Source organism: Leguminivora glycinivorella, chromosome 17 (assembly GCF_023078275.1).
Source record: "Leguminivora glycinivorella isolate SPB_JAAS2020 chromosome 17, LegGlyc_1.1, whole genome shotgun sequence".
NCBI classification, from domain to species: Eukaryota; Metazoa; Arthropoda; class Insecta; order Lepidoptera; family Tortricidae; genus Leguminivora; species Leguminivora glycinivorella.
The window spans coordinates 12,285,256-12,312,061 of NC_062987.1; the positions used below are offsets into that span (position 1 = coordinate 12,285,256).

Sequence of the window (26,806 nt, forward strand, 5' to 3'; positions counted from 1 at the left end):
TTTCAGGCCAAGCCAAGCCAAGTAAGGATGGAAACCGGCCTTGCGTCTAAGAGTCTGATGGTAGAATTTGTGGATTTTGGACGGCCATTTCCCGAAATATCCATTCATTTAGTATTCAGGCTTAACACTTTGAGTGCTGCGAAGCTACTGTCAACATTGAGGACGTGATCAAAAGCGTTTAAAATAAAAGGATTCGTTAAACGCGTAGGATTTACGCTTCCCAATTCTTTTTGAAAATACTGATCAGATAAATCTGTTTTTCGTGAAAAACGTATTCATTTGGTTTTGAATTGGCGCAGCTGATTGTAAGTCACGTGGGAGGATTATGATAATCAGCAAATTCTGGCGAAAATCTGATTTGTTAGTAATTTATTACCTTTTGTCGGAAACTTATTTTCCTGTAATTTATTGATTTCTCAGTACTAAATTTGTGTATTCAAATCTCCAGTGTGTAATCTGAAAAATATTTTCTCCTCGTATTTGTACCATTATATATTTACTAATTCAACGACATAATGCAATAAATAGTATCAGATCAGATTTTTAAGGAGTGTTAGCGCTACGTTGACTTCAACATAATTTACATGGGCACCTTATACTCGTCTATTATTATACATCTAAGAATACTCTTATAAACGTTTTATTTCTTATGTCGAATCTTTTCAAATTGTTGAAGTATTCTCGTTTCGCGAAGACCTTGCAAACCTTAAACAATTTTGGTAGCAGGGATTGAGTAAACAAATTTCGATTTGATTTAAGTGTTTGCGTGTGTACATAAAATAGCCTACCATCGAGATTAAAACATTACTTTTAATGGAGTTTAAATTATTTTGCCTTAAATTATCTTCAGGTTACGAGGGACACAAAGGTGGGTTTAATTGCCTTCAGTTTATTGATCTCTTACTGATTTGACGCTGACTGCCTGGTTGACGAATAAAATAAGATATTTGCAGACATAACAAAAAAGTGTTCAGATTGTAAACATGTATTTTTTTTTAATGTACTTAGTTGTTAGCAAACGGGCTATCTGATGCGAAGCATAGGTACTCGCCCATAGATATAAGCAACGTCAGAGACCCAATTATGACATACCAAACTTTATAAAAACTAAATACCTACTTAGTTTATTTCTTGAAGAACCCCAAATCATAGCTCTAGGAAAACACCCCAGAAGGTAGCTCATTTCACAACTTGCACGTTCTGGCTAAAAATAAGTGAGATGCCCGCTTCTTCTTATTTAATATAGATTTTGCCATTTTTAGCAGATAAAGTTCCGTTTTATTGATTTTAATGTTACGAGATAAATAAACAAGTAAATAAACTATCTAGACAAGACAGCCAGCTGGTAAAATGGGTGCAAAAAATAATTTCCATTTCCAGCCTGTCTAATGTAGATGCAATAAGCTACAACGAGGCTTTTTTTTTAATGTAGCTGGTTAGGGTTCCGTAGTCAACTAGGAACCCTTATAGTTTCGCCATGTCTGTCTGTCCGTCCGTCCGTCCGTCCGTCCGTCCGTCCGTCCGTCCGTCCGCGGATAATCTCAGTAACCGTTAGCACTAGAAAGCTGAAATTTGGTACCAATATGTATTTCAATCACGCCGACAAAGTGCAAAAATAAAAAATGGAAAAAAATGTTTTATTAGGGCCCTACATGTAAAGTGGGGCTGATTTTTTTTTCATTCCAACCCCAACGTGTGATATATTGTTGGATAGGTATTTAAAAATGAATAAGGGTTTACTAAGATGGTTTTTTGATAATATTAGTATTTTCGGAAATAATCGCTCTTAAAGGAAAAAAAGTGCGTCCCCCCCCCTCTAACTTTTGAACCGTATGTTTAAAAAATATGAAAAAAATCACAAAAGTAGAACTTTATAAAGACTTTCTAGGAAAATTGTTTTGAACTTGATAGGTTCAGTAGTTTTTGAGAAAAATACGGAAAACTACGGAACCCTACACTGAGCGTGGCCCCGACACGCTCTTGGCCGGTTTTTTTTAAGTTAATTTCATTGTTTCTTTGAGCAATACAAAATAAGTGCTTGCTTACTTTTTAATAAAAACTAAATTATTAGGTAGGTATTAGGCACATACATTTTGATCTAAATACATTACCTTTTTTACCCGAGTGCATCAGGATGTCCATTTCTATGGCACGCCCTATAACTAGAATCAACTAGATTTTTGCAAGATTTTAACATTATAAGTTAAGAGTGGTCGATGAATTTAGTAGAAATGTGGTAAAGATGTAATAAACATTTTGAAAATGGTGCACGCCATTTGTAAAAACGGAAGCGGGGATTTTTAGTGTAGGAGAATGTGTATAAAATGCTAATTTAATAAGAGTAAATAAAAATTACCATAAGTCGCCGTTGCTCGCTTGTTCAGAAATGTCTAAGAATTTTTCGTAAGTCATCCACCAATGTCGACGCCAGAAAAGTATACTTTGCAGCAGTTTTTTTTTTTATAATAAAATTTGTCTCGTTCGATATCCTGACTTTTTGACGAAGGCCACGAAATCCAAACACTTTGCCAACTTTCCGCTAACCGCTGTCGGTGCCCGAACTTGCAATTTATTCTCAACCCAATTTAAACTTCACGTAATGATCGTAAAGTATAAACTTGATTAACGTTCCCCTCGCTCCATGGAATATTTAACTTGTCCGCCCTTTGTGAAACATTTCTGCATATACATTTTTTTGGCATGACGACCATATTTGGGCTTTTTTTAACTATCCCAGGTAGGCAAGCACGGTCGTTGTAAGTGCGATCAGGACGCACCGATGCGATCTGCCAAGTTGAGCGCGAAGCAATCACTGCCGTACCATCCTTTACTGAACCGATTTCGCCGCATTTTCAGTCCCTTACTTGGGAACCTCTGGATAAGACCAGAACGCAGTAATTTTCGTCATCTAGTAAGCTATAATCACATACTTAAAATCCAAAATTTCAAGTCTGTAGGTCATTTACTTAGTTCCGAAGTTAAGCAAAAGCAAAGTTTCGCATTTATGACACTCACTCACTCATGATCAGTAAGACCTTAGACTTGGGAAGACTTTGTCTAGATTTCATTACTTTTTAGAGATAAACAAGCAGCTTCATCGAGACTTTCCTAGTTTTTACAGAATGTTTTAGGTGAGATAAAGTTCATCATTATCACACTAGTGTGCTATGCCCGCAGTATACATTAGTCAACATCAATAGTAGCGGATGAAACAACGTACCAAAAGTTCCAAATATTTTTTTAAATTAAAGCTTAGTTAGTTAGTAATTAAAGCTTAGTAGTTAGTTAGTTTAATTAAAGCTTAGCTCTTGGCTATAGTACAACTCGTATCTAATAAAACTGGCTTATACCACAGAATATACAGGGTGTCCCAAGACCATGGGACATGAAGGGAAAGTACCTAAAATATCACAGATAGGATATATTGCTGAAAGAAGACTTTATTTTATTTTTAAAACTTGGTAAAACTGCATTCAAAAAAAAATTTTTTTTTTTTTTTTAATGTATGGACAAATTTTAAGGCTAAGGAGTCTGCCATGTAAAATGTTAAAATTCATGGTCTTCCTTTTATCTCCGACACTATGTTATTTAGAGAAAGATAATCTTTATGATGAAGCCTATCGATCGGTATGACAAAATTACAGGATGTTTTTTTTTTCTCGTGTAGCGGGTTTGATTCCCGGTTTAACCATGTAATTATTTAAAAATCTATGAATGGAGTTTTACTTAGTTTTAAAAATAAAATAAAGTCTTCTTGTAGCAAAATACCCTATCTACGATATTTAAGGTACTTTCCGTTCATGTCCCATAGTCTTGGGACACCCTGTATAAAAGTTACAAGCTTATATTTCACTGGTAGGCATTGCGTTCCTATTATTTGTGGAGAGGTAGATAAAGAAAAACAAATTTAAATCTAAACCTGTCATATACATCGAAAGTTTAAGAAGGCACAAAGAACTCGATTTTCCTTTTACATTAAGTTTTCTTAAAGAATATAAGATACTTAAAAATAACATCTACTTTGTCCCGTAGGCGGTCCCGAAGTCGATTTGTCTAAAAAGGGAAATGGGGAAGACTATTAAGAGAAAAAGGATCTGTGTAGATAAATATAATACTTAAAACGGAAAGTTAAATTTTGAAGCGCCGCGGATTTCCATTTCCAATGCTTGATTGTCCGAAATGTAGAAATAGGTACCTATCATTCCATATTTAGACAGTAACTTTAGATAATATAAGCTATCTATCCGCGAGTGATAGTGAGGAACTGAAAATCCACTGCCGCTTGTCTGTCATATGCCTCCAGCGAATCCTGTACTACTTTGGACACGTGGCCAGACGGGAGCCGGAAAACCTAGAGAAACGCATTATGGTTGGCATGGTGGATGGAGGACGGGGAAGTGGCCATCCACCGACCCGCTGGGTGGACAGCGTTAAGAAGGCCTGCCAGGGATTAACACAGGCGCCTATTATGAGGACTGCAGAAGACCGTGCGGAGTGGAGGGCTTTGGTGCGAAAAATAACGACCTCAAATGTGGTCGCGACCCTCAGCCATGAGGAACCGAGGAAGAAGAAGAGATCCGCGAGTGAAGGATGGCGAAATGGTACCTACTCGTAGTATTCGTACATTGAGATGACGACCCAACTCGTACTTATTACTGCTGGACCACCAGCACTTCTTAAAAGAGATAATATTTCAACAATTAACACGTTCGCGGACGCGTATTCTATAGCATACGTTTTTGTACTACCTACTTTTGGTGACGCGTATGCTATAGAATACGTTATTTGGTTTAAATTTCTGCGCCTGTTTGCTTAGTAATCTGTTTGTTCACAGTATCATATTATTCACCAACATTTCCTCTACCATTCACTAGAATCATAGCATGCATACTGCAACATTACATAGTTTTATCGCAGTTAAAATATATGCTGTGGCGTCACAAATCGAGTTCACCTTTTTGTGACGCGTATGCTATAGAATACGTCTTTGTATGGAAATTTCCTTAGTAGCCCCGCGAGTGTCACCGGGAGTTGGCCCGTGAAATGTGGCCAAATTTCGAGCGCAAACGCAATTTTACGGATTGTTTAAAAAATCATAAGTAATGATTTTTACACTTTCTATATAGTTTTGTGATGCGGTTTTGTTAACAAACATGTCCACTATCGTTTTATAGTAATACACCGTGGTTTTGGTTACGATAAATTAAGAAAACCGAGGCATGTTTATACCTATTATTCGAGTAATTTCTTTCTTACTTATTAGTCATTGCTTTGCTCATATAATTGTGAATTAAACCCTATTTCTGGTTGATAGTGACTGTTTACGTTAAACTATGTATTTTTGAGTGAATTTTGTAGGTGTTTACCTCCTTGGACTTGGTTTAGATGCTTGTAAAAAAGTATATAAAGCTGGGCGAATCATCGCGTAGTGAGAGGTAGTGGATGAGTTCTACCCAGAAATCATCGCATCAAACGGAGGCCTTTAGCACCTATACAATAGCAGATTTGAACAAACATTATTCTAGTCTCAATGACGAAACGGCTGACTACAGTTCTGATGAAAGTTGGGTACTCCGAAAGAGTCTGTAGGAGATATACATTTAGACAAATCTTCTTGTACCAAAAAACTCTGTATTCGTGAACAAGCTTTATACTGTTATTTGTCGGCATCATCCCCGCAGCCAGAAACACTAAATGTTTTATTTGATATGATTCTACAGAATGAATCTGCTGTATCACCATCTATGGATCGTATGCTATAGCATACGGTGTCATATAAGATCACATTTTGACTCAGTATTGTGTCACAGTATGCTATAGCATCGTATGCTATAGCATACGGAGTCACATAAGATCACATTTTACCTCTGTATTTTGTCAGGTAGTTATGCTATAGCATCCGAATGCTATAGCGTTCCTCGTCACATAGTATTAATATAAGGTGTCTAAGGACAGGTATGCTATAGCAGTCGAAAAATTCCCATACAAAATATTAGTGTCCCAGAGGGGTGACTGAGCGTCCGCGAACGTGTTAAGTAGATACCAAAACAAAACTGTCTGAATTACTGCAATTTACAGCAATCTCGTAACATGACTCCGAGCAATTTATATATATTTTTCTGAAAGACCTAACTGACTTTCGACCTGTAGGTACCACTTTAAATAGGTGTTATAAAGGATACACGAGTCCACCCATAAAGTTTCCTCCACGATTAACATTAGTTACGGGCAGAGCAAGCGGCAGGTAACTCGAATTGACTATAAATCGTTCCCCGCTAGCTTCCGAGGAAAACATTACCTTGGCTAATGTATTCTTGCAAACGAACAACGGGTCGAGTTTGGGGATGATGAGACCTTGAGATCCTTTATAAGTACGCCGTTTAACCTTCGGATGTTTGTCATAAACACAAAAACTGCAACCGTTTTGCAGGTTATCTATTGTGTGATATTTTCTATTGACTATTTCGGCTCAGTAGCAACTGGTCTAAAACGCAAATATTCGCATTTTTTTTCCATTTTATCTTAACTTCAAAGCGATATCGAAAGAGCCCCGCTTATGCAGGGCTCCTATTCTGTGCAGTTTGAGCTTCGGCCATTTGAAGATTCCTAACGAACCTAACGTAGACAACCTAGCGTATACATTTTGCGTATTAGACCCGCTGCTACCTATAGATACGACTATTTCGACCGTTGGTTATGTCCAGGGCCCGTAACTTTCATGCCGATGATATCAATTTGACGTCACGCTACATATATGATGATTCAAATAGTTCTTTTGTAATAATTAATCATTATTCATTAATCAATTTAATCATGTACAAATGACTTCAAAAGTAAGCTATTCATACGTGGAATAATTAATGCCTACTCGATACGCAAAACGAAAAGGAAACAATTTGTTTTGTTTTTATAATTTATTGAAATATGGTAACAAAACTGTTTAATAGAATGTAGGTATGTATAAAAAATAAACTAATAATTTAATTTACTTTTCAAGTATCAAGTAGGTATTAATTATTTCACATATGAATAGATTAGTTTTGAAGTCATGATTAAAATTATTTATGAATAATGATTAAATAAATATATAAAACTCTTGAATCATCCTATATGCAGCGTGACGTCAAATTTATGACATCGGCATGAAAGTTACGGGCCCTGGTTATGTCCTTTATTCTGCCATTCCTATTATATTTAAAAAATTTATTGGCTCATTTCTAAACATTTCTCATAATCCTTTCATAAAATTCAGCATTTGTCATCACTCGTAAAACTCGCATGAAATTGAAAGCACATTTTAATTATTTTATTTTATTAGCAGGGTCCATGTTTGGAACAGGGTGACCCCGTTTGATAGCTATAATAACGGGACAATCCACTTCGTTACGCTAAGCACTGGCATTGTCCTAAAATAATACCTGCCGCGGGGACACCCACAATCGAGCCGTGCATAATTATGACCACTATGCCCTGGAGTGATATTATACAAGCTTTTTGGAGATTGGAGAGTAAATATGACAGAACGTTCGTTTTAATATAGGAAATTGGTAAAAGTGGTAGTAAATTATGAAGCCACTTTTAGAAATATATTTTTGCTATATAAATAACTAGCTTTTGCCCGCGGCTTATCTCGCGTTAGAAAGAGACAAAAAGTAGCCTATGTCACTCTCCATCCCTTCAACTATCTCCACTTAAAAAATCACGTCAATGTGTCGCTCCGTTTTGCCGTGAAAGGCGGACAAACAAACAGACACACACACTTTCCCATTTATAATATTAGTATGAATAGTATGAATAACTATACCGAATTTTTATGCCGCCCACCATACAAAGTTTTTATATGGAATATGGTCCTGGTTGTGGTTTAAATTGGGGTGAATTTTAATATGAACAAATTGTCTATTGTAGGTAGTGATACTTAATTTTTGTTTTAATTCAATTGAAACAAAATTAATGTACGTGGCAAGAGGTTTTACCTACTTTTGATGATTTTGTTACTATATTCCTTCACGGATTTGCAGAATTTGAACATATACAACCCCAAATCTTGAATTAAACTTAAAAAAGACAAATTTTATTCAATTTCGACCCTATCAGAGAGAGCCTCTAAAAATTAATTACAAGTATTTAGATTTCGAATTCGAACAAATAAATAATTGCAGTCTGCTGGGTATTACCGTTGATGAAAACATTAATTGGAAAGCACATGTAGAAAAAATTGCGAAAAAAATTTCTAGTTTCACGTATGCCCTTAGAAATATCAAAAGAACCACTGATTTGAAAACGGCCATGAGTGCTTTTTACGCTTTCACCCACTCGTGGCTCCAATTTGGAATTATTCTGTGGGGCAACAGCACTGACGCACCAGACCTGTTCGTTCTTCAAAAAAAGTGTGTTAGAGTTCTCGCAAATATAAACACCTTAGATAGTTGCAGACCGTTCTTCAAAAAATTACGTATACTAACTCTACCATCTTTGTATATACTAGAATCCTGTTTTGTTCGAAAGCACCCATCCCTGTATTCTAAAGTCAAAGATCATTGCAACTATCACATGGACCTGCGGCATAAAGACAGATTAGCTATCCCGAGTAGCAACTTGCAAATGAGTAGTAACAGTCCTCATATAACAACTATACGTATTTACAATAACTTGCCTAAAGAAATAACCAAAGAGACTAAATATAATCAATTTGTTGTGAAATTGAAAAATTATTTAATTGCCAATTGTTTTTATTCTTTAAAAGATTATTTTAATATATATAAATTCCAAAAGTAATTCAATAAGCAATAATAATGTATTCAATAATGTATTTTTAATTTATTCTTAGTGTATATTTTAGTTATAGTTTTTTATTTATATGTTTTTGCAATACCCTAACAGGGTCTCATGTTGTGTTGTGCTTTGCCTTTTATATCTGTCACCTGTTAAATATTGTACCAACATAGAAGCAATAAAGAATTGAATTGAATTGAATTGAAAATGCCAGTAGACTATACCTGGCCTACCAGCTTACGCCAGTCTAGTCAGGATATTATGCAAACTTTTCATCCACCTTATTATTAAACTTGAATAATTAAGACAGCAAACTAAGCACATGGCTAAAGCCAACTTATTCTAGGAGCGATGTTCAGGAAATTTTGCTTTGAGCATCATGTAACTATTGTTACAGGAACTAATCAAACTTTGCTCGTATAACGCTCACCTTACATAGTAATTTGACATAACTTACGCACCCATTTTGAACTTTATTTACAAGTATTTTTAACCCCCGACGCAAAATCGACGGGGTGTTATAAGTTTGACGTGTCTGTCTGTCTGTCTGTGTGTGCGTCTGTCTGTGGCATCGTATAGCTCCCGAACGGATGAACCGATTTAGTTTTTTTTTTGTTTCAAAGCTGAGTTAGTCGGGAGTGTTCTTAGCTATGTTTCATGAAAATTTTGTGTGATAATTTTGCGTATGAAAATTTTAAGTGAGAAAGCTTAAGAACTGGGTCATCTTAAGTGCCAGTACCTTAGTTGTCGGAAGTCATAATTTGTATTTGAATGAATCAAGGGCGAACAGGCATTAATTAAATGTTTGAAACAACTGGAAATTTATTGAGAAACAAACATCATAACAACTATAAATAAGCTTAGAAATAATAATAAATAAAATAAATTAGATTAAATTAAAATAACTTATAAAAAACCTCGCCCAAGTCGCTGCCACCGGGCAGTGTGCCCAGAAGGCTGGCCGCATTGCCACGTTGGATGGCAATGCTAATGCGTTGAGCAAAATATTGGCCAGCCCTCTGGTCACCTGTAACGTCAATAAGGCGCGCCGCTAGTTCCTTGTACATCTGACGCGCGCTTGGCCCCCATGGCCCCAGTGTTTCCACACCAAACGCCGCAAAAATGTAACTGCTGCCAAGGGTAGCATATTTGCGGCGCTTGAGGTCTTCGGCCGCAGACGCCGCATGACCAGCACCACCGCTGGTGCCCTGAAGATGGGACGGCGCAAGTGTGTCAACACATGTGGCATCCCAAACCAGAGGCCGACCCAACTTCCAAGGCACCAGAGTCATACCGTCGGGCCTCTTGCCATCGTCCCTTGCCAGGCCGACTGGCTCAAGGATGGCTGGGACTTTGACACTGACAAAGGCCCTTCGGATGATATCGTTGATGTCGGCATGTCGGGGTATGCGGCCGGCGCTTCTGCCACAGGAGAGCCCAACAACAACAACAACTTGATGTAAACACTTGACTCAAATGGAAATTGAGTGTTTACTTCGTTAAAAGAATCCCAAGAACGATCAACAAAATTCAATTGATTTGTGCCGCTTCGTACTTTCCCATCGAAACTCATACTTAGCGACTAATCTTTAAAAAAATGGCTGTTTATAAAACAGAATCTTCAACTATTTGTTTAATTAGAAACATAATATATTTACGAAAGGTACTTTTAATGTCATAATTTTGTCAAAGTTTTGTCAAAGCGAATAAGAAATACATACAAACTGTATAAATAAAACAGCTTAGACTTTCATATTAATTAAAGCTTTATCAAGCTGAGTTGACATAAAGTTTGACACGAAGTATTTTTAACTGTCAAACTTCTAGGAAATCATGATGTTAAACATGATTGCACAGGCCAGACCACTCAAAATCGAAATGGCTATCAAATTAAATCGGCATGACTCTACGCATCAAAATGTGAACTGACGGCCGATTTTTGAATGTCGGCCATTCGATTTCGTGAAATTCGTTCAATAATATCTCCACTACTATCGATTTAAATTTACTAACAAAATCGAAAACGAGTGGTCATTGCCACTAGTTTTAAAATTACTAGCCGCCCTTTTTCAAAAATAGCATTACGTCGTTTTCCACAGACTTTCGAACGGCGAATTCGTGCGTTCGGAATTCAAAAATCGATCCCCAGATCCGGAAACTAAATTTGTCGACTGAAAAAATTTACTGATAGTTATATGGTTCAATTCAAAGTTTTTGTACCTATGGAATGCGAGTCCATCTGGCCTCTTGAAGTCAAACCGTTTTTCATTTAGAACGTAGTGAAACAGAGAAAACAGTATCGATTTTTGTAATGTGTGCATTTGCACAGTTTCCTAGCACCAAGGCCCCTGAATATTGCAAGGCTGAGAATGGCAGGGCAGGGAACAATGCACGAACGAAACGACCTTGTGCTTGTTCCGACCATTTTAGTACAGGCGAGTCAAATGCTTAGAGGAGGAACCAACTTAAAATGTCTTGATCTTATAGTCATCATCATCCTCCTTGCGTTATCCCGGCATTCGCCACGGCTCATGGGAGCCTGGGGTTCGCTTTGACAACTAATCCTAAGATTTGGCGTAGGCACGAGTTTTACGAAAGCGCCTACCATCTGACCTTAACTGGGGTAACTAGGCTATCGGAATTAGTCCGGTTACCTCACGATGTTTTCCTTCATCGAAAAGCGACTGGTAAATATCAAATGACATTTCGCATATAAGTAACGCAAAACTCATTGGTACCTACGAGTACTTTATAGTATTTTACAGAAATGTTGCTAGCTATGTTAGAATAAAGTACTTCCTTGTCAGAATTTTGAAGAGTAGGACGTTAATACAAGCTCAAATATTATTGACTAGGTGCCTTCTTTTTAGGGTACCGTACCAAAAAGGTACAAAAGTGCTATGGTGCGATTTTGTCCATATGTATTTCTGTCTGTATGTCTGTCGCAAATAGAATCATCTCGAGAATTATAGATTTTGAACTATTGGGAAAGAGGGGAAAAAATTCAAAGTATAGTTACCTACTGTTCTCTGTAATGGGGTATCAGATAGAAATTCAATTGTTTTTATAGCAGAAAACAAATATTTATGAAGGTTAATATAAACCCACTTCCTTCTTTTTTTATCCGTAATTTGGGACCTAATTTGACGCCCTCGACTTGACACTAAAACTTATTCCTCATTAGAGTAAATTCAAGCCCCTTAATACGATAAACTGAATGCGATCTCGAGGTATCTCGACAGAGCGTTCGACTCTTCCGTACTTCACAAGCAGCTTGAATAGGCAGCATCGTTGTAGCTTTCCGCAGACTTCAACAAAAACGACTTAAGTCCCAGACAACGGGTTGACACATCTGACATTTTCCCAAGGCAGCGAGGTGCCGTTGTTTCAAGATTTATGAACATTCTCTCCCGAAAAAGGTGTTTTTCGCGTACCGGCTCTGATTAACTTTCATGCCGTATTATGAAAACATGTAATGGGGTAAAGTGAAGTGATTCATGAGCTTGCATGTAAAACGATATTTAGACAAGCGTGTTATTTTGTTATTTATGATGCAAAGTTAATTTAAAAACACATTTTTTTACAATATCTGAACTAGAATCATATATTCATTTACCTGTAGTGAAACAGTTAAGTATTGAGATTTTATACAGATTTTATGTAAGTACCTATCCAAATAGATTTATTATTATTTCCAACAAACTACGCGGAAAATAAACAAACACTTGTTCGAAAACGGCTCGTTGTTTGAAAACTGTCTAGTTTCCTTGAACCGAGCACATTGTGTGTGATTCAACTTTTTGTTTTTGTTTCCGGAATTGCAGATTAAATTGAAATCAAAACTTCTTCTATACATAACCGTTGAGAAAATTTAGGAAAACGTCAATTTATTTCACATTAGTGGCGGGAGCACTTTTTGCGTGTTTTAATATTAAATTTGTTCGTATTTTGTACACATGTACCCTGAACCTACTTACCACTTCAGTTCATTACTACGTACCTAATTAGTGAAATTAGTTTCAACAAGGCAATTTTTGCACCCGAGACTTCTCGCTAATGGCAAAAAATTGTTCGTTAACCGTTTCCGTTTTTTATTTTATTTTCATAAAATGCTATTGTCGTGGCAGTCCTGGCATACAATGCAGGACGCTGGACAAAGGAGGCAGCTATATAAAACCGCAAAACCAATTAACAGTTTGGGATAGTGCCATTGTTCTATGACGTATAACAAAGCCTCGTACACATTGATATGTATGCAGAATTCCATGCATAAATGGTCTTTAGGCTTCAAGTGTAATACTTTTCACCACACCAACTGGTAAAGGCTCTCTTGTTACTTCAAAAACAAATGTCAAAGTTGCATTTTATTCACAACAGTGCAAAGTGATTTCATCCCTACAAATTTAAAATTAAAGCTGCTGCTTAAAGCCTAAAGCTGGCTGGTGGAATTGTCGTTTAAATGATGATTTACAATCTGAATAATTATTTCGTACCTATCCACTTTCAAGTACAAGGTGAATATTTGAATATTACAATAATAGTAGCACAACTGAACCCACTGCAGATAGCTTATGTAACGAGTAATTTCGTTTTGGAAGCGCTCCAAAAAACTTGGGTCCTTGAGTTTCACGAAATAGCACTAGGAAGTGTGGCACGTAAATGTAAGCGTGTACGCTTTCCCCTCCGGTCTGCTGTTACCTTTTATGTTTGAATCTAAATAATAAGAATGCAAATGAAATAAAATCTCGTTTTTTATTTAAAATTTTCAGATTATAATCAAGTTTCGTGGCGTACCTAGCTAAAATGAAAGCTGCCTTGTTTTCCACCAATCGCATTAAAACATTAAGCGAATAGCTGAATTATCAGGCATTTATTTTTGCTCTCTGGCAAAGCAGTCAATATTTAACCCGCAGCGCTAACGATGTTAACGCTTTCTGGCTACAAAGTAGAAGAAAATAGAAGGTATGATTCAAACATAACAAAACCTCAGATCATATGCGTCTTTACACATTTCTTACTATAGGTATGTCTTGCCCTGTCTAATGACCACATTACCTACATGTGATCTTTAGACTAGGACTTCACTGAAGATATTTCTTACTACACTGCCCTATTGAACTGTTGTTACTATATTTTCTCTATTTCGAAAACTTTTTTGTACAATCGTAATACATTGTAGTCTCTTCAATGTTTTCATTTAGGCATTTATTTTGTTTAAAATCACGATTCGCATCCCCACTGGACACAAATGAAACAGGGCATGAAATTTTGTTACAAATGTCCATCTCTTAAGTGTATTTTTTGCCCTTATGTGGTTAGTGTAACAGACCGTAAATGAAAAGGGTGCATTCAGTTGATTTTATTTTATAACCTTTCTGAACCGACTGTTTATATTTGTTATATGTTTTAGGAATGTCATCCTAAAATACGTTTGGGATTTTTTGGAGGTTTGATTAAATATACACGTTAAACTTTCGTGAGACATATTCAAATAATTAATGAGTCTACGGTTGTACTCACGTTATTATATCGCTATTGCTACGACATGTTTCGGGCCAATTCGGAGGCCCCTCTTCAGGTATATAGGAGTTCACGCGGCGGCTAAACTCTGTGGACTGAACATGTTGCAGCAATAGCGATATAATAACGCGAGTACAACCGTAGATTCATTAATTGTTTAATTAAATATTTACTAGAAGTAAAAATTGTTATTGCATTGAGAATGTTATACCTGCCGTTTTGTAGTAGTGCATAACAGTATGAGGGATGTCGGCAGAAAACCACAGCCAAATAACAGTCATAAGTGTTGTGTACATAACCTAACCTACTTTGCAAGCAGTTTCATTTTGTGGAGGGGAGGGGGCAAGTCTAACCTAACCTACTTTCCAATCAGTTTCATTTTCCAGGGGGTCACAGTTTTAACCTAACCAAACCTACTTTCTGATAGCAGTTTCATTTTCCAGGGGGTCACAGTTCTAACCTAACCTACTTTCCACGCAGTTTCATTTTCCAGGGGGTCACAGTTTTAACCTAACCTAACCTACTTTCTGATAGCAGTTTCATTTTCCAGGGGGTCACAGTTCTAACCTAACCTAACCTACTTTCTGATAGCAGTTTCATTCTCTAGTAGTGTGGTCTCTGTTATAATTACGCATTTCGATGATTCTGCCAAATAACATTATGGAAATTGACTTTTCTGGTAGCTAATTTGGATGACAAATGATGTTATGGAATGTGGTAATTACGGATTTCGATGATTCTGACAAATGACATTATGGAAACTGACTTTATGGGAAACAAATTTTCTGGCACATGATTAATATAGTAAACAATGATTATGGCATAAGATGTTATGAGAAACAATATTATGATTGTTGAATAGGATGGCAAATAAAATTATGGCAAATGAAATTCTGGCAAATGGGGGTATCCCGTTTTCGAATAGCAAAGAAAGTCTTTACCAGTTGGTGTGGTGAAAAGTAAATATCTAGGATACACACGTTAATAGTGCATTGTACGTAGCACGTTCCAGGAACATATTGTTCCTCTCCGTTACTAGGTAACAGAGTTAGCACGTACATTGTACATGAACACATGTGCACGATTCGCTTCGTTAAAGTACGCTTAAGTTTCCTCTTGTAGTTCGAGAGGCAATTAAATGATTTTTCCCCTCACTGGCTCGGAAACACGTGTTTTGTCCTTTAATACCAGCGGGTAAAAACGCATTTTATCCACTAGTGGGTAAAGTAATTTGACCTTGAATAAAGTCAAATTAACTGCTTTAAAATTGATAAAAGTAGGTGAATCTAGTAATAAAGATGATTTACCACCTGTGGAACTACTGGAAGCAGTGATAAACGCATTTTTTGCGTCGTAGTTTCCTCGCTATAGTGAGGGGAAAAGTTTTGTGTTACACTCGGGTGCAAATGTATTTTTCCCCTCACTAGCTCGGAAACACGTGTTTTGTCCTTTAATACCAGCGGGTAAAAACGCATTTTATCCACTAGTGGGTAAAGTAATTTGACCTTGAATAAAGTCAAATTAACTGCTTTTAAATTGATAAAAGTAGGTGAATCTAGTAATAAAGATGATTTACCACCTGTGGAACTAGTGGAAGCAGTGATAAACGCATTTTTTGCGTTGTAGTTTCCTCGCTATAGTGAGGGGAAAAGTTTTGTGTTACACTCGGGTGCAAATGTATTTTACTTCTCGTGTGTTAAAAAACTCGCAAGTTCAGGATTCTATTCTCAAACCACTCGCTTCGCTCGTGGTTCAACTATAGAATCCTTTCACTTGCTCGTTTTTCAATTCCACACTCGGCGTTAAAATACAACTTTGCCCCCTTGTATAACAAATAACTATTACTTCTCGTGTTTTATAAAACTCGCTAAGTTCAGGATTCTATTCTCGAACCACTCGCTTCGCTCGTGGTTCAACTATAGAATCCTTTCACTTGCTCGTTTTTCAATTCCACACTCGGCGTTAAAATACAACTTTGCCCCCTTGTATAACAAATAACTATAAGAGCTTTAAGGCCTTTAAGAGCAAATTATTGTTTGTCCTTGTTTATAAGTACCTACTATAAATTGAATTACTTTAATCGTTCTTAAACAGTTGTTGACATAAATATATGGGGCAGTCATTTAATAGACCCGCCAGCGCAAATGTTATTTTGAACGTGAAACTTTTATGAAATTGTGTTTTACTTAACCCCTGCTATCGGGGCTATCAAAGTTCTTGCGAACATAGTATGACTTTAATAGTTATACGAGTAAGAAAACATTGATTTGTGTCTATGAGATATCCTACCAATGATTCATATTGATTCAGTAGTTTTTTGGATTGAATAAATAATATGAAACTAAAAGATTTTCTCAGAATTTAAATAGTACACTGAGAGAAATTTGCATTGTGAATTTAACAAGTTCGACTTATTGCGGTTTATCCGTTTGAATCAGCCAAACGTATGTTTAAAACAATATGTGTCAGGTTGTTCTTATAAAATAGACTTGTTGATTCAAATATATTGCCGATTCAAATGACAAGTAGCTTGTTGTTTGAACTAAAGAGCACGTAGGCGCTATTTTAACCAAAAAACTTGTTGAACGAACATGAAAACTGGTTGTATTTTCTCTCAGTGTAGATACACAAACAGCAAATAAAAATATTTCCAATTCGGTTAATTTTAAAAATATTCACATCATGCCTTTCGGCATATTTTAATAAAGTTTGGTGACCACACTCGTGGTTGAAGCCCGATTGGAGCCAATTTGAGCCACGTGCACTGAATTATTAACAACATGTGGAAACCTCAATGAATCGATTAAATACACCTACAAAAACAGACGTAGCTATTACCGGTATGGTTAACTTGCAAATACAGAATTTTAAAAATACTTTACTGTACAGTCATCAGCAGAAGTCGCGAAGCGGGCAAGTTTTACAATACCCTTAGCACGTTTTTTATTCTCTGAACAATAACATCGGCTCAAGTTCAGTTTGGACTCCTCGCCCGATTTGTCACTTATGCTGCTAACTGTACGTATAGCGCTACGTTACTGCATAACGCCGTGACTTGCGTGGGCGACGGTCGCGCGATGGTCGCGCGACGGCGATGCGACGCATACGAAATCAAACCTTATCGATATGGAAGTATGAGACGCGACGGCGACGGTCGCGCGACCGTTGCCCACGCAAGACACGGCGTTAGTTCGCAAAGTGGTATTTTTTACTTAGCATATGTCGACATTTTAGAGAGCCATATGTATTTACTGTAAAACGTTAAACAATACACATGCAAATAAGAAATTCGAAGCGAATGCCGCAACATTAAAACACGGCCACGGCTGAGTAGTTTAAATGAAGAGGCACACTGACATTTTATCCCGCCAGGCAGCGCCTGTGCAAATGCCTAGGGATGTCACTGTCATTCATATGTGAAAGAGAGAAAAAACATATCATCTCGCTCTCACGTATGAAATTCTTTATCTGTGTAATGGACTAATAGGGTGGCGCCATCTGTCATAAACTTTGAGTGTGCCTCTCATTGACACGTCTCGTCTTCTTATTTCTTATAAACAAAACGAATATTAGAACATTTAGAACATATTTGTCCCAATTGTCCCTTCAACATTTGCGGCCGGTTACTTAACATTATTACACTAACGCTTACATAAGACGCTCGGGAGCTAGAAGTTATCATATAAAGTGTGTCCTTGAGCCGAGCTATGCTTTGTGAATTGTGAAGCTATCTGTGAAGGCTGGCTGGAGATAATACTCGTATACATTCTTCAGTTTTAAATGTAATATCTGACACTAGTTAGAATTATGCAGTCGTCTATACTTGGATAGAAATATATATACATAATAGCTAAATACTGACTCTATGGGCATATTGAGTCCTATGACGATTTGATCTTTGGACATGTTGACCCTTTGGACATATTGACTCCATAGACATTTTGGCCTTTGTTCATATTGTCCCCATGGACACTTGGACTTAGTGCCCTGGAATGTAACGAACTAGTTAGAATTATGCTAAAGTCTGTTTAGCTATAGACTTGAATATTACTTGATATTACGAAGTGATATCGCTTCATAATATACGACATATCTTCTTAGACGCTTTGACATTATCACTGTATGAAATTGCAAATGCTTGAAAAGTTTAAGATTTTAGATACTACTTACTCTACAGAAATAGTTTATGGAATGAAATGGCATTTTATAGGAATCTTGTGCTTATGCTTATGCTAATTACAAATTTATATTTCATTATAACTTTAAGTGCAAGTTCCCGTTCATCAGATTTTACGTTCGAAGACACTTTCCTCTAAGTACTAACCCGGAAAGCGGTAGGCTCGGCTACGAACGGAGAGCGCAGTGGAGAAGTGAAACTTTCCGAACTCAGTGCGCTCTCACAACGGAAAAGAGGGTGAAACGCCGGAGTGGGTTTAGTGGGTAGGGCCGTTTCTCCCCTTCTCGCCAGGAGAAGGGAAAGCAACGGCGAGTCCCATACAGCGTGCGCAACTGCATTCCCACTCCGTAAAAAAAAGGCTCGGCTACGAACGGCTACGAACATATTGCTGACAAGGATTGTGTTAACATGTGCCTAATTTCAATAATAAGTACGTCAACTGTTGGCTTGATCAATCGGATAAATAAGTCGGCATCCAAACCTCTGACCTTATTTTTTGTATCCTGAATTTCGATTTCCATACAGGCGACATTCTAAATAGCAATAGCGCCTCTTTCATAAATTTTCTGGACATAAATAATATCAAAAATGTTCATTGCGACACCGACATAAAATGAGAAATTTAATCCCTTTTTCTAATTAAAGCCGTCAGGTAAACATTTGCTAACATGACCTATGCTCAGTGAAATTCCAGCGCGAAAAATTCCCCTCATCCCGTCCCTGGGGCGCCGTTAATTTGCGCTTGCAACCCTTTCCGGAACATGTGCTATTCACCCCTGTTGAAACATGTCTGTTGTACCTATCACCCGTATTATAACATATCCTGTACTGTCTGATAACTGGTCATGCGAGTAAAAGTCTAATCTAAATAAAGTAAAACTTCGAATTCGAGTAAAACTTTAAGTTACGTCCAATATTTGCCAGAAATATCGTGTCATTGACTTTAAATATAATTTATTCTATCTACTTGTAGTGTCGATTGCTTATTTCTATTTCATTTTAAATTACCGTTAATCATTTCAATTTCCATTTCTCTTTTTATATCAAAACAATTGAATTGTTCTTAGAACAATTAAAATAAAGCTAATTTTCTTTGTAAAGTTTATAATAAAGAAAACAAATATGTATTGACAACATTAAGTTACATAAATTTGTAGAGTACATAGGTACATAACAGCCTAGCGTAATTACGTATACGTAACTCAATTACGCACAACTCGATCGAAATATGATTATTTGCGGCGAGATCGTATATGTAGGTACTGTAATTTTGTTACCAGAACGTTTTTTATTACATTACGAATTAATTTTTTACTAGGTCTACGCAAACCAATTCAAAGGTAGAAATGCTGTTATGATATTTGGGGCAATAATTTAATTATTTCTTAATATCTAAATACTTCCAAACAATGTTGCTGTATATTTACGATTTAATCATTAGATTATTTTCAGTTATTAGAATAATCTTTTGAGGTAACCTAATTTTATCTGCCTAAGTTTTTGTTACCGATATAAAGCCTGACCACTGACTCAGAAATATATGATTACGCGCCTACAATTTTTAATATTTTTTTTAACTATGTTTTTCATACAATACTGAACATCATCTCATACTTACATACGAATAATAGCGCCCTCTTGACAATGTCATATCGTCACTACACTACTTTGAAAAAATTTCGTATCTCACGCTGCTCCTCAAAGTTAAAACGCAGTAAGTCTATGTGTATTGCATACATACTTACTACAATTTTCTTTTCATTGACAGACGAAGATACAAGTTTTTTTTAAAGTAGTTATGATATATTTCTGGTCAGGCTTTACTAGAATAAAAAGAGAAACATGACATAATCTTTTCCTGATTTATGTTGTTGTAGAACTAATACTATGTAGGCTTCGGCTGTCTATTTTTATTGACAGCGTAACGTGTCAGAAGTCTGCTCGATACGACACTGACGCCAAATGCCTTTTATTTTTATCCACTATTCCGTGTTCTTCGCACGCCCGGGGAATACTGGGGCCTTATTCGACATGCATAACTGTCAATCTTCGCATCGTTTACAAATCAATATTACAATTATCACAGAATATATAATAGTACAAGTACAGAAGGCCCACTGCTTTGATGTTCACGACATGCCGCCTTTTTAAATGCCTACAAAATTCTTACAAAGAAACGAGCCGCACGTGCGCGGCGTCCGGCGATAGGGTTGCCTATGGATTAAAACGAATGAATACTCAGATAAAATGTTATACTATTATATTCAAGTCTTGGGTACTTTCTAAGTATATCGAAAGTATTATAAACTGAAATAGATACCATACACTAAAGAAAAAGCGATCAAGCCCACTGGTGGCGAAGCCGGGAAATTCCTTGACTGATTGAAACTGACTGAATGACTTAGCAAGTGCGAGAGAACCTTAAGCATAATCAACCACCCTAATAAATAACCAAGCCGATTTCATGCTTTATAAATAAAACATAAACTGTATTAGGTAATTAGGTTCAACGTCAATACACATCAATGTCTGCAAATAAAATAATCCAATGAATCAATAATAATAATTAATAACAATCCCTAATAACCACCCTAACTTACATAATTCTTATCTTCCCCTATTATTTGACGTAAACAAAGTTTAAATTAAGCAGTCCCACTGCTGGTCTAAGTTATAAAATACTAGCTTTTGCCCGCGGCTTCGCTCGCGAAAGAAACCAAATGTAGCCTATCCTATGTCACTCTCCATCCCTTCAACTATCTTCACGTAAAAAATCACGTTAATTCGTCGCTCCGTTTTGCCGTGAAAGACGGACAAACAAACAGACACACACACTTTCCCAATTATAATATTAGTATGGATTATAAGAAAATACTGAAATCAATCAATCAATCAATCATTATTTATTTGCAATAGAACATAAATGCATGCAAATACAATTATAAAATGACACACAAGAAAATCGGTTTAAAGATATTTATTTGTCTCAAAAGAAATATTACATTTCACTTATTGAGATAAGTATATACAATTGTAATAATTAAATTATGCTACTGAACATCAATATTTAGTAGTACAAAATTTATAGATAATTATGGATTTCATTATGACATTATTAGGGTAATAACAAAATTGACACATTAATAAATACTTAACAGATAGGTAATAAACTAGTTAAAGCAACTTAGCAGACAATAATTTCTTGCAATGTTTTTATGTCTAAAATTCTAAATGCATGATTGCAAACATGTGGCGGGTAAGCGGCGAATCCTTTGTTGCCGAGGTTCGAGCTCGATAACGTGTTGCTGTTTACCAGGGTCGGATTTAGGTTGCTGGAATATTACTTAAAATGTATGTTTTTAGTTTATTTTTAAAAATAGTTAATGTTCGTGAATTTTTTAAATCTAAAGGTAAATCATTGTACATGCGCGCTCCCTGGTATGTTATATTTTTTGTGCCAAAAGTTTTTGTCCGTATAAATGGCAGGGATAAGTTATTTGCGCTACGAAGGTTCCTTTTGCCACTTTCCTTATTTGTTTTGAATGTGGTTTGGCAGTGAATACTTTTATTTAGAATTTTTTTTATTAGTATTATTGTGTTATATGTGTATAATTGCTTCAGGCTCATCAGTTTAGATTTAGTATAAACTTGATTAGTCGGTGTCAGATAGTCGTAGTTAAGCAGTAGTTTGATTATTTTATTTTGAGCAGTTTGGAGACACTTAAGATTGGTTTTCGCGGCATTGCCCCAGATCTCAATGAGGTAATTTATATGTGATTTGACCAATGAGTTATATATGTTAAGTTTTACATTATGAGGGATGAATTTAACTAAGTTTCTGATTGAACCCAAGAGGCTTGACAATCTTGATTTTATTTTCTCAATATGCGCCCTCCACGTCAGACCACTGTCTAAAATTAAACCGAGGTATTTCTCGTGCGACGATTGATTAAGTGTGATATTGTTGATTGATAATGGCGTGTGATTACGTATCTTTTTATTTTTGGATTTAAATATAATGTATGAGGTTTTAGAGATGTTTATAGTTAGCAAATTATATTGAAACCACTTATGTAGAACGTTTAGATCGTCTTGTGCCAATTTAGACATGTCACTAATTGAGTTTCCGTAGTAAAAAACACACGTATCATCTGCGTAAAGCGATATCTCTCCGTTAAGTTTCAATGCACCTACATTGTTTATATATGTCAAAAACAACAGCGGTCCCAAAATCGATCCCTGTGGCACGCCATAGGTAATTGGTTGTGGTGAGCTTTGATAATTTCCTATTTTTACTACTTGTAACCGATTTGAAAGATATGAAGCAAACATCTTGTGTGCATTGCCAGTGACACCAATGCTAGAAAGTTTCTGGAGAAGTATCGAGTGACTGACCGTATCAAATGCCTTCTTGAGATCAATGAATACGCCGAGAACAATATTTTTAGCATCTATACTTGATTTGATTTTAGTCACTAAGTCAATTGTTGCCGTTAATGTGCTAGATTTGTTGCGGAAACCATACTGTCGTTCAAAAAGAAAATTTATACTATTCAGGTATTCATCCAGGCGATTGTATAGAACCCTTTCGAAAATTTTAGACATCACTGGCAACACTGATATTGGGCGGTAGTTTCCAGGATCGGTCTTGGGGCCAGATTTGTGAATAGGGCTGACCTTAGCCACTTTTAGTTCGTCCGGAAATTCTGCATTTGATAGGCATTTGTTAATGCAGTTTGTAATTCCGTCAAGGATGTGAACTTTCAAGCATTTGATGGACTTTGTACTAATCCCGTCGATACCCACACTTGTGTTGCTGTCTAATGCATCTATTATCTTCGATACTTCTTCGCGAGAACATGGTGCAAGAACTGATAGTTTATTGCTAGCTACGGTTGAGTAGTTAACTGTGCATGTGGTATTGTTATGATATCTCGTTGGAATCTGGTTCGCTAGCTCAGCTCCTATGCTAACAAAAAAGTTATTGAAAATGTCGCACACTGCTGTGCCTTCGGTAGTAAGTACAGAGTTTAACATAAGTTTGGGAGGGCTACAGTCGTTTTTAATTTTATTACCAGACAGTTCATTAATTAGACTCCAAGTTTTTTTAGGATTGTGCAGACATTTAGAGAATTTATCAGTATAGTATTTGTTTTTTGTTTTGAGTATTAGTTGGGTTGTCTCATTTCTTTTTTTGGTAAAGCTGTCTTGGAGGTTCGAGTTATTTGGGTCCTTTTTTAGTGCCTGCCATAGTATATTTCTGCTATTAATATTGTCTATAATATCTTTATTAATCCAATCTTTGCGTGGTAAGTTAAGTATTTTAGTTTTGGTCGTAGTGCTGCTAATTATGAGATTTTTGATATATTTTTCAAAGTCTTTATAGTTTTTATTATTATCGAAATCGAAATTATAAACTTTAGCAAATACACAACAATTATTATAAATGAAATAAATATAGCCTAGAATATCACAGTCAGAAATGTCAGAATCACAAAAAAGATACAATACAGATGACAGGTACAGATTTCATGCTTATTACTACAATTAATATTAGAAATTTAAAAGTCACATTTTTATTAATTTAATTAATTTAAAACATTTGCATAATATTCATTGATCGAATAATAAGGTTTATTTATAAAATAGTCTTTTAATTTAGATTCAAATATCTTATAATCTTCACATGATTTTATGTTACCGTCCAAATTATTGAAAACTTTGACTGCTGTGTTATGTAGGCTTTTATCAAAATGTTGGAAATTAGATTTAATTGTCAATAGGTCATGCTTTACTCTCAAATTTCTAGAAGTATTTTGTCTACTTATTTGAAAACGGTCCTTGTTTTTAAAAACATATAAACAAATACAATAAAGGTAGAGAGACACCACAGTTAATATTTTGTATTCAACAAATAATCCTCTATGAGTGACGGGCACACGTGAACACCCAGCCAGATATCTTAAAGCTTTTTTCTGTTTCAAGAGTACCTCATTTATATTTCCACTATTACCCCACACTTCAATGCAATATTTCATCACACTTTCAAAATGAGCAAAGTATACTGTTCTTAGTGTCTCTCTATCTGCTATATAAGAAAGACTATTCAAAGCATAGCAGGCACTGCTAAGCTTGTTAACAATTTTGTCTACTTGCTTGTGCCATCTCAAAACGGATCTAGTTCCACGCCTAAAAATGTTACACAGTCGGATTTGGCGATAGGTATGTTGCAGATAGGATCAGGGCTATTAAAACCACGCCGAAAGATCATATAGAAGCTCTTGGTAGAATTAAGTCTTAAGCCATTCCATTGAAACCATTTATATAGTTTAGACCAACAGTCTTGCATTTTTAATTCAAGATCGTTTTCTGTATGAGCTTCTATTACAATACTGGTATCATCGGCGTAGAGGTACGGCATTCCATCGGTTAGACATTGTGGCAAATCATTGATAAATATGATGAAAAGCAATGGGCCCAGTACGGAGCCTTGCGGAACGCCGTACTTTATGACCCTTTCTCTCGACTGCACTGCATCTTCAGTTCCTTTAATCTGAACATATTGAGTTCTCTCGCTCAGATATGACTTCAGAAGGTTCCAGGCAGTTCCGCGTATACCATAACACTCTAATTTGCTGAGAAGTATTTCATGATCAACGCAGTCGAATGCCTTGGTAAGATCACAAAATACTCCACCACAAAGGAGCCCGTCATTGAGACATAACATTACTTGAGTGACTAAGTCAGTTACAGCAGTAGATGTATTCCTGTTACTTCTAAAGCCGTACTGACGTCGAGAAAAAAGGTCATTATTTATAAAGTGCCTTTCCAATCTAGTATACAACCTAAATCTAAAGTAACGCGTGCTACGAGCTACGAGCGTAGCAGATAACATAGAAAAATGCGTAAATGTAGCAAGATGCGTCTTCCAGCAGACAACCCGACTATTGGGTCTGTATGTGATAATATGGTTATTTTTTTACACAAACGGTACATGCCTATATAGTTTTGATTGATATTTCAAAATTTGTCTCTTAATGCACCGCCTACAATCTTCTCTGCTTTGCCCAAAGGTTGGCTGGTAGAGAATGCCTCATGGCATTAAGTTCGCCTTTTGTACATTAAGTTGTTCTTTTGTGCAATAAAGTTTAAATAAATAAATAAATGCCTGCCTACACACTACACATGTAATACAATATTTCTATTTTTGCCCAGCTGTAACCAGTTTGTTAGCGAATCAAGCGCTCAATTTAACATTAACGAATCCTGGGGGCCGATTTTTGAGTCTCACTGTCACTAAAATACCGGTTGAAAACGGTGAATTGCCTATTATATTCAGTGACAATTTTCTGAATTCGAACGCCGTGAGACTCAAAAATCGCCCCCCTGCACCCAAACAAAACAATCACTTTTTTCAAACTAATTTAACAGGTACCAAAAATATCATTGACTTCTATTAAAACAAAGACTTTGTTCGTTTGTCTTTGATGAATACATCATTTGTATTGCGAAACTCGAAAAAGCGTTCAACGTTCCGCGCGAGTTGGAAACTTTTGAGCCAACACACAACCATCGATCACCACTTCCATCACTCCAAACAAACTACAAAACATGCGCGTATTACAAAAGTTTCAAGTTCCCTTTTGTGCTCACACTCTGAAAATGGACAAGTTTTCTTTGTATCGTTCATTCACACGTGTGAGTAAAAAATATTCGTATAAAATATTATTTGATCTGTGAAAATACGTACCAAATCCTCGTCGTCGTCCGTGAAAATATTTCCTCGGTCTTGAGCCGTCATGTCTTAAAGTCGATCCGTTTTCCAAAACAGCATTTCCTCATGGCTTAAACACAACACACAAATCTCCATCACTGAAATCACACCAACTGCATCCAAACTCTGTCCAAAGTTACGCGACCCTCGCACATCGTTGCCAACAACCTGCGGACCTTGGTCCGCGATCAATATTTGAACACTTTAAAAAATATCAAAAAGTTACTGGCCACTTTTATTTATCAAAATTTAAAAAGTATACCATTTCGAAAAAAGAACATGACAATTCGAATTTCGACTTTCGAAGGATCCGTGCGGCGCGGACGGGGCACGGACGCACACTGCGACGAAGGGCGGGCTGAGAAAGCACTGCAGCGTCTGGTAACCATGGCGACGGGGAGGTTTCCACGCTGCGGCCAAACCGTTGCATGCATTGTGGAAGATATCTGTCAGGGGAATGGATTAGAGTGTCATACATTATTTTCCGAGTGAGTTGTATAACTACGCTCGCGTTCCGTTAACTGCTTTGAGGGCTGCTATTTATAGCTATTATTAAATGG

The 26,806-nt window shown here is 36.4% G+C and overlaps 1 protein-coding gene across 1 annotated transcript in view; it reads right to left on the reverse strand.

The window, feature by feature from the left end:
• The window catches only part of LOC125235602 (transmembrane protein 151B-like), a 109,342-nt gene extending 82,798 nt beyond the window's left edge, over positions 1 to 26,544 (reverse strand). The window contains exon 1 of the mRNA XM_048142200.1: positions 26,223 to 26,544. Within this exon, the coding sequence (XP_047998157.1) occupies positions 26,223 to 26,273 (51 nt within the window). The 5' untranslated portion in view covers positions 26,274 to 26,544. The remainder of the gene's footprint in view (positions 1 to 26,222) is intronic.
• Positions 26,545 to 26,806: the final 262 nt, after the last annotated feature.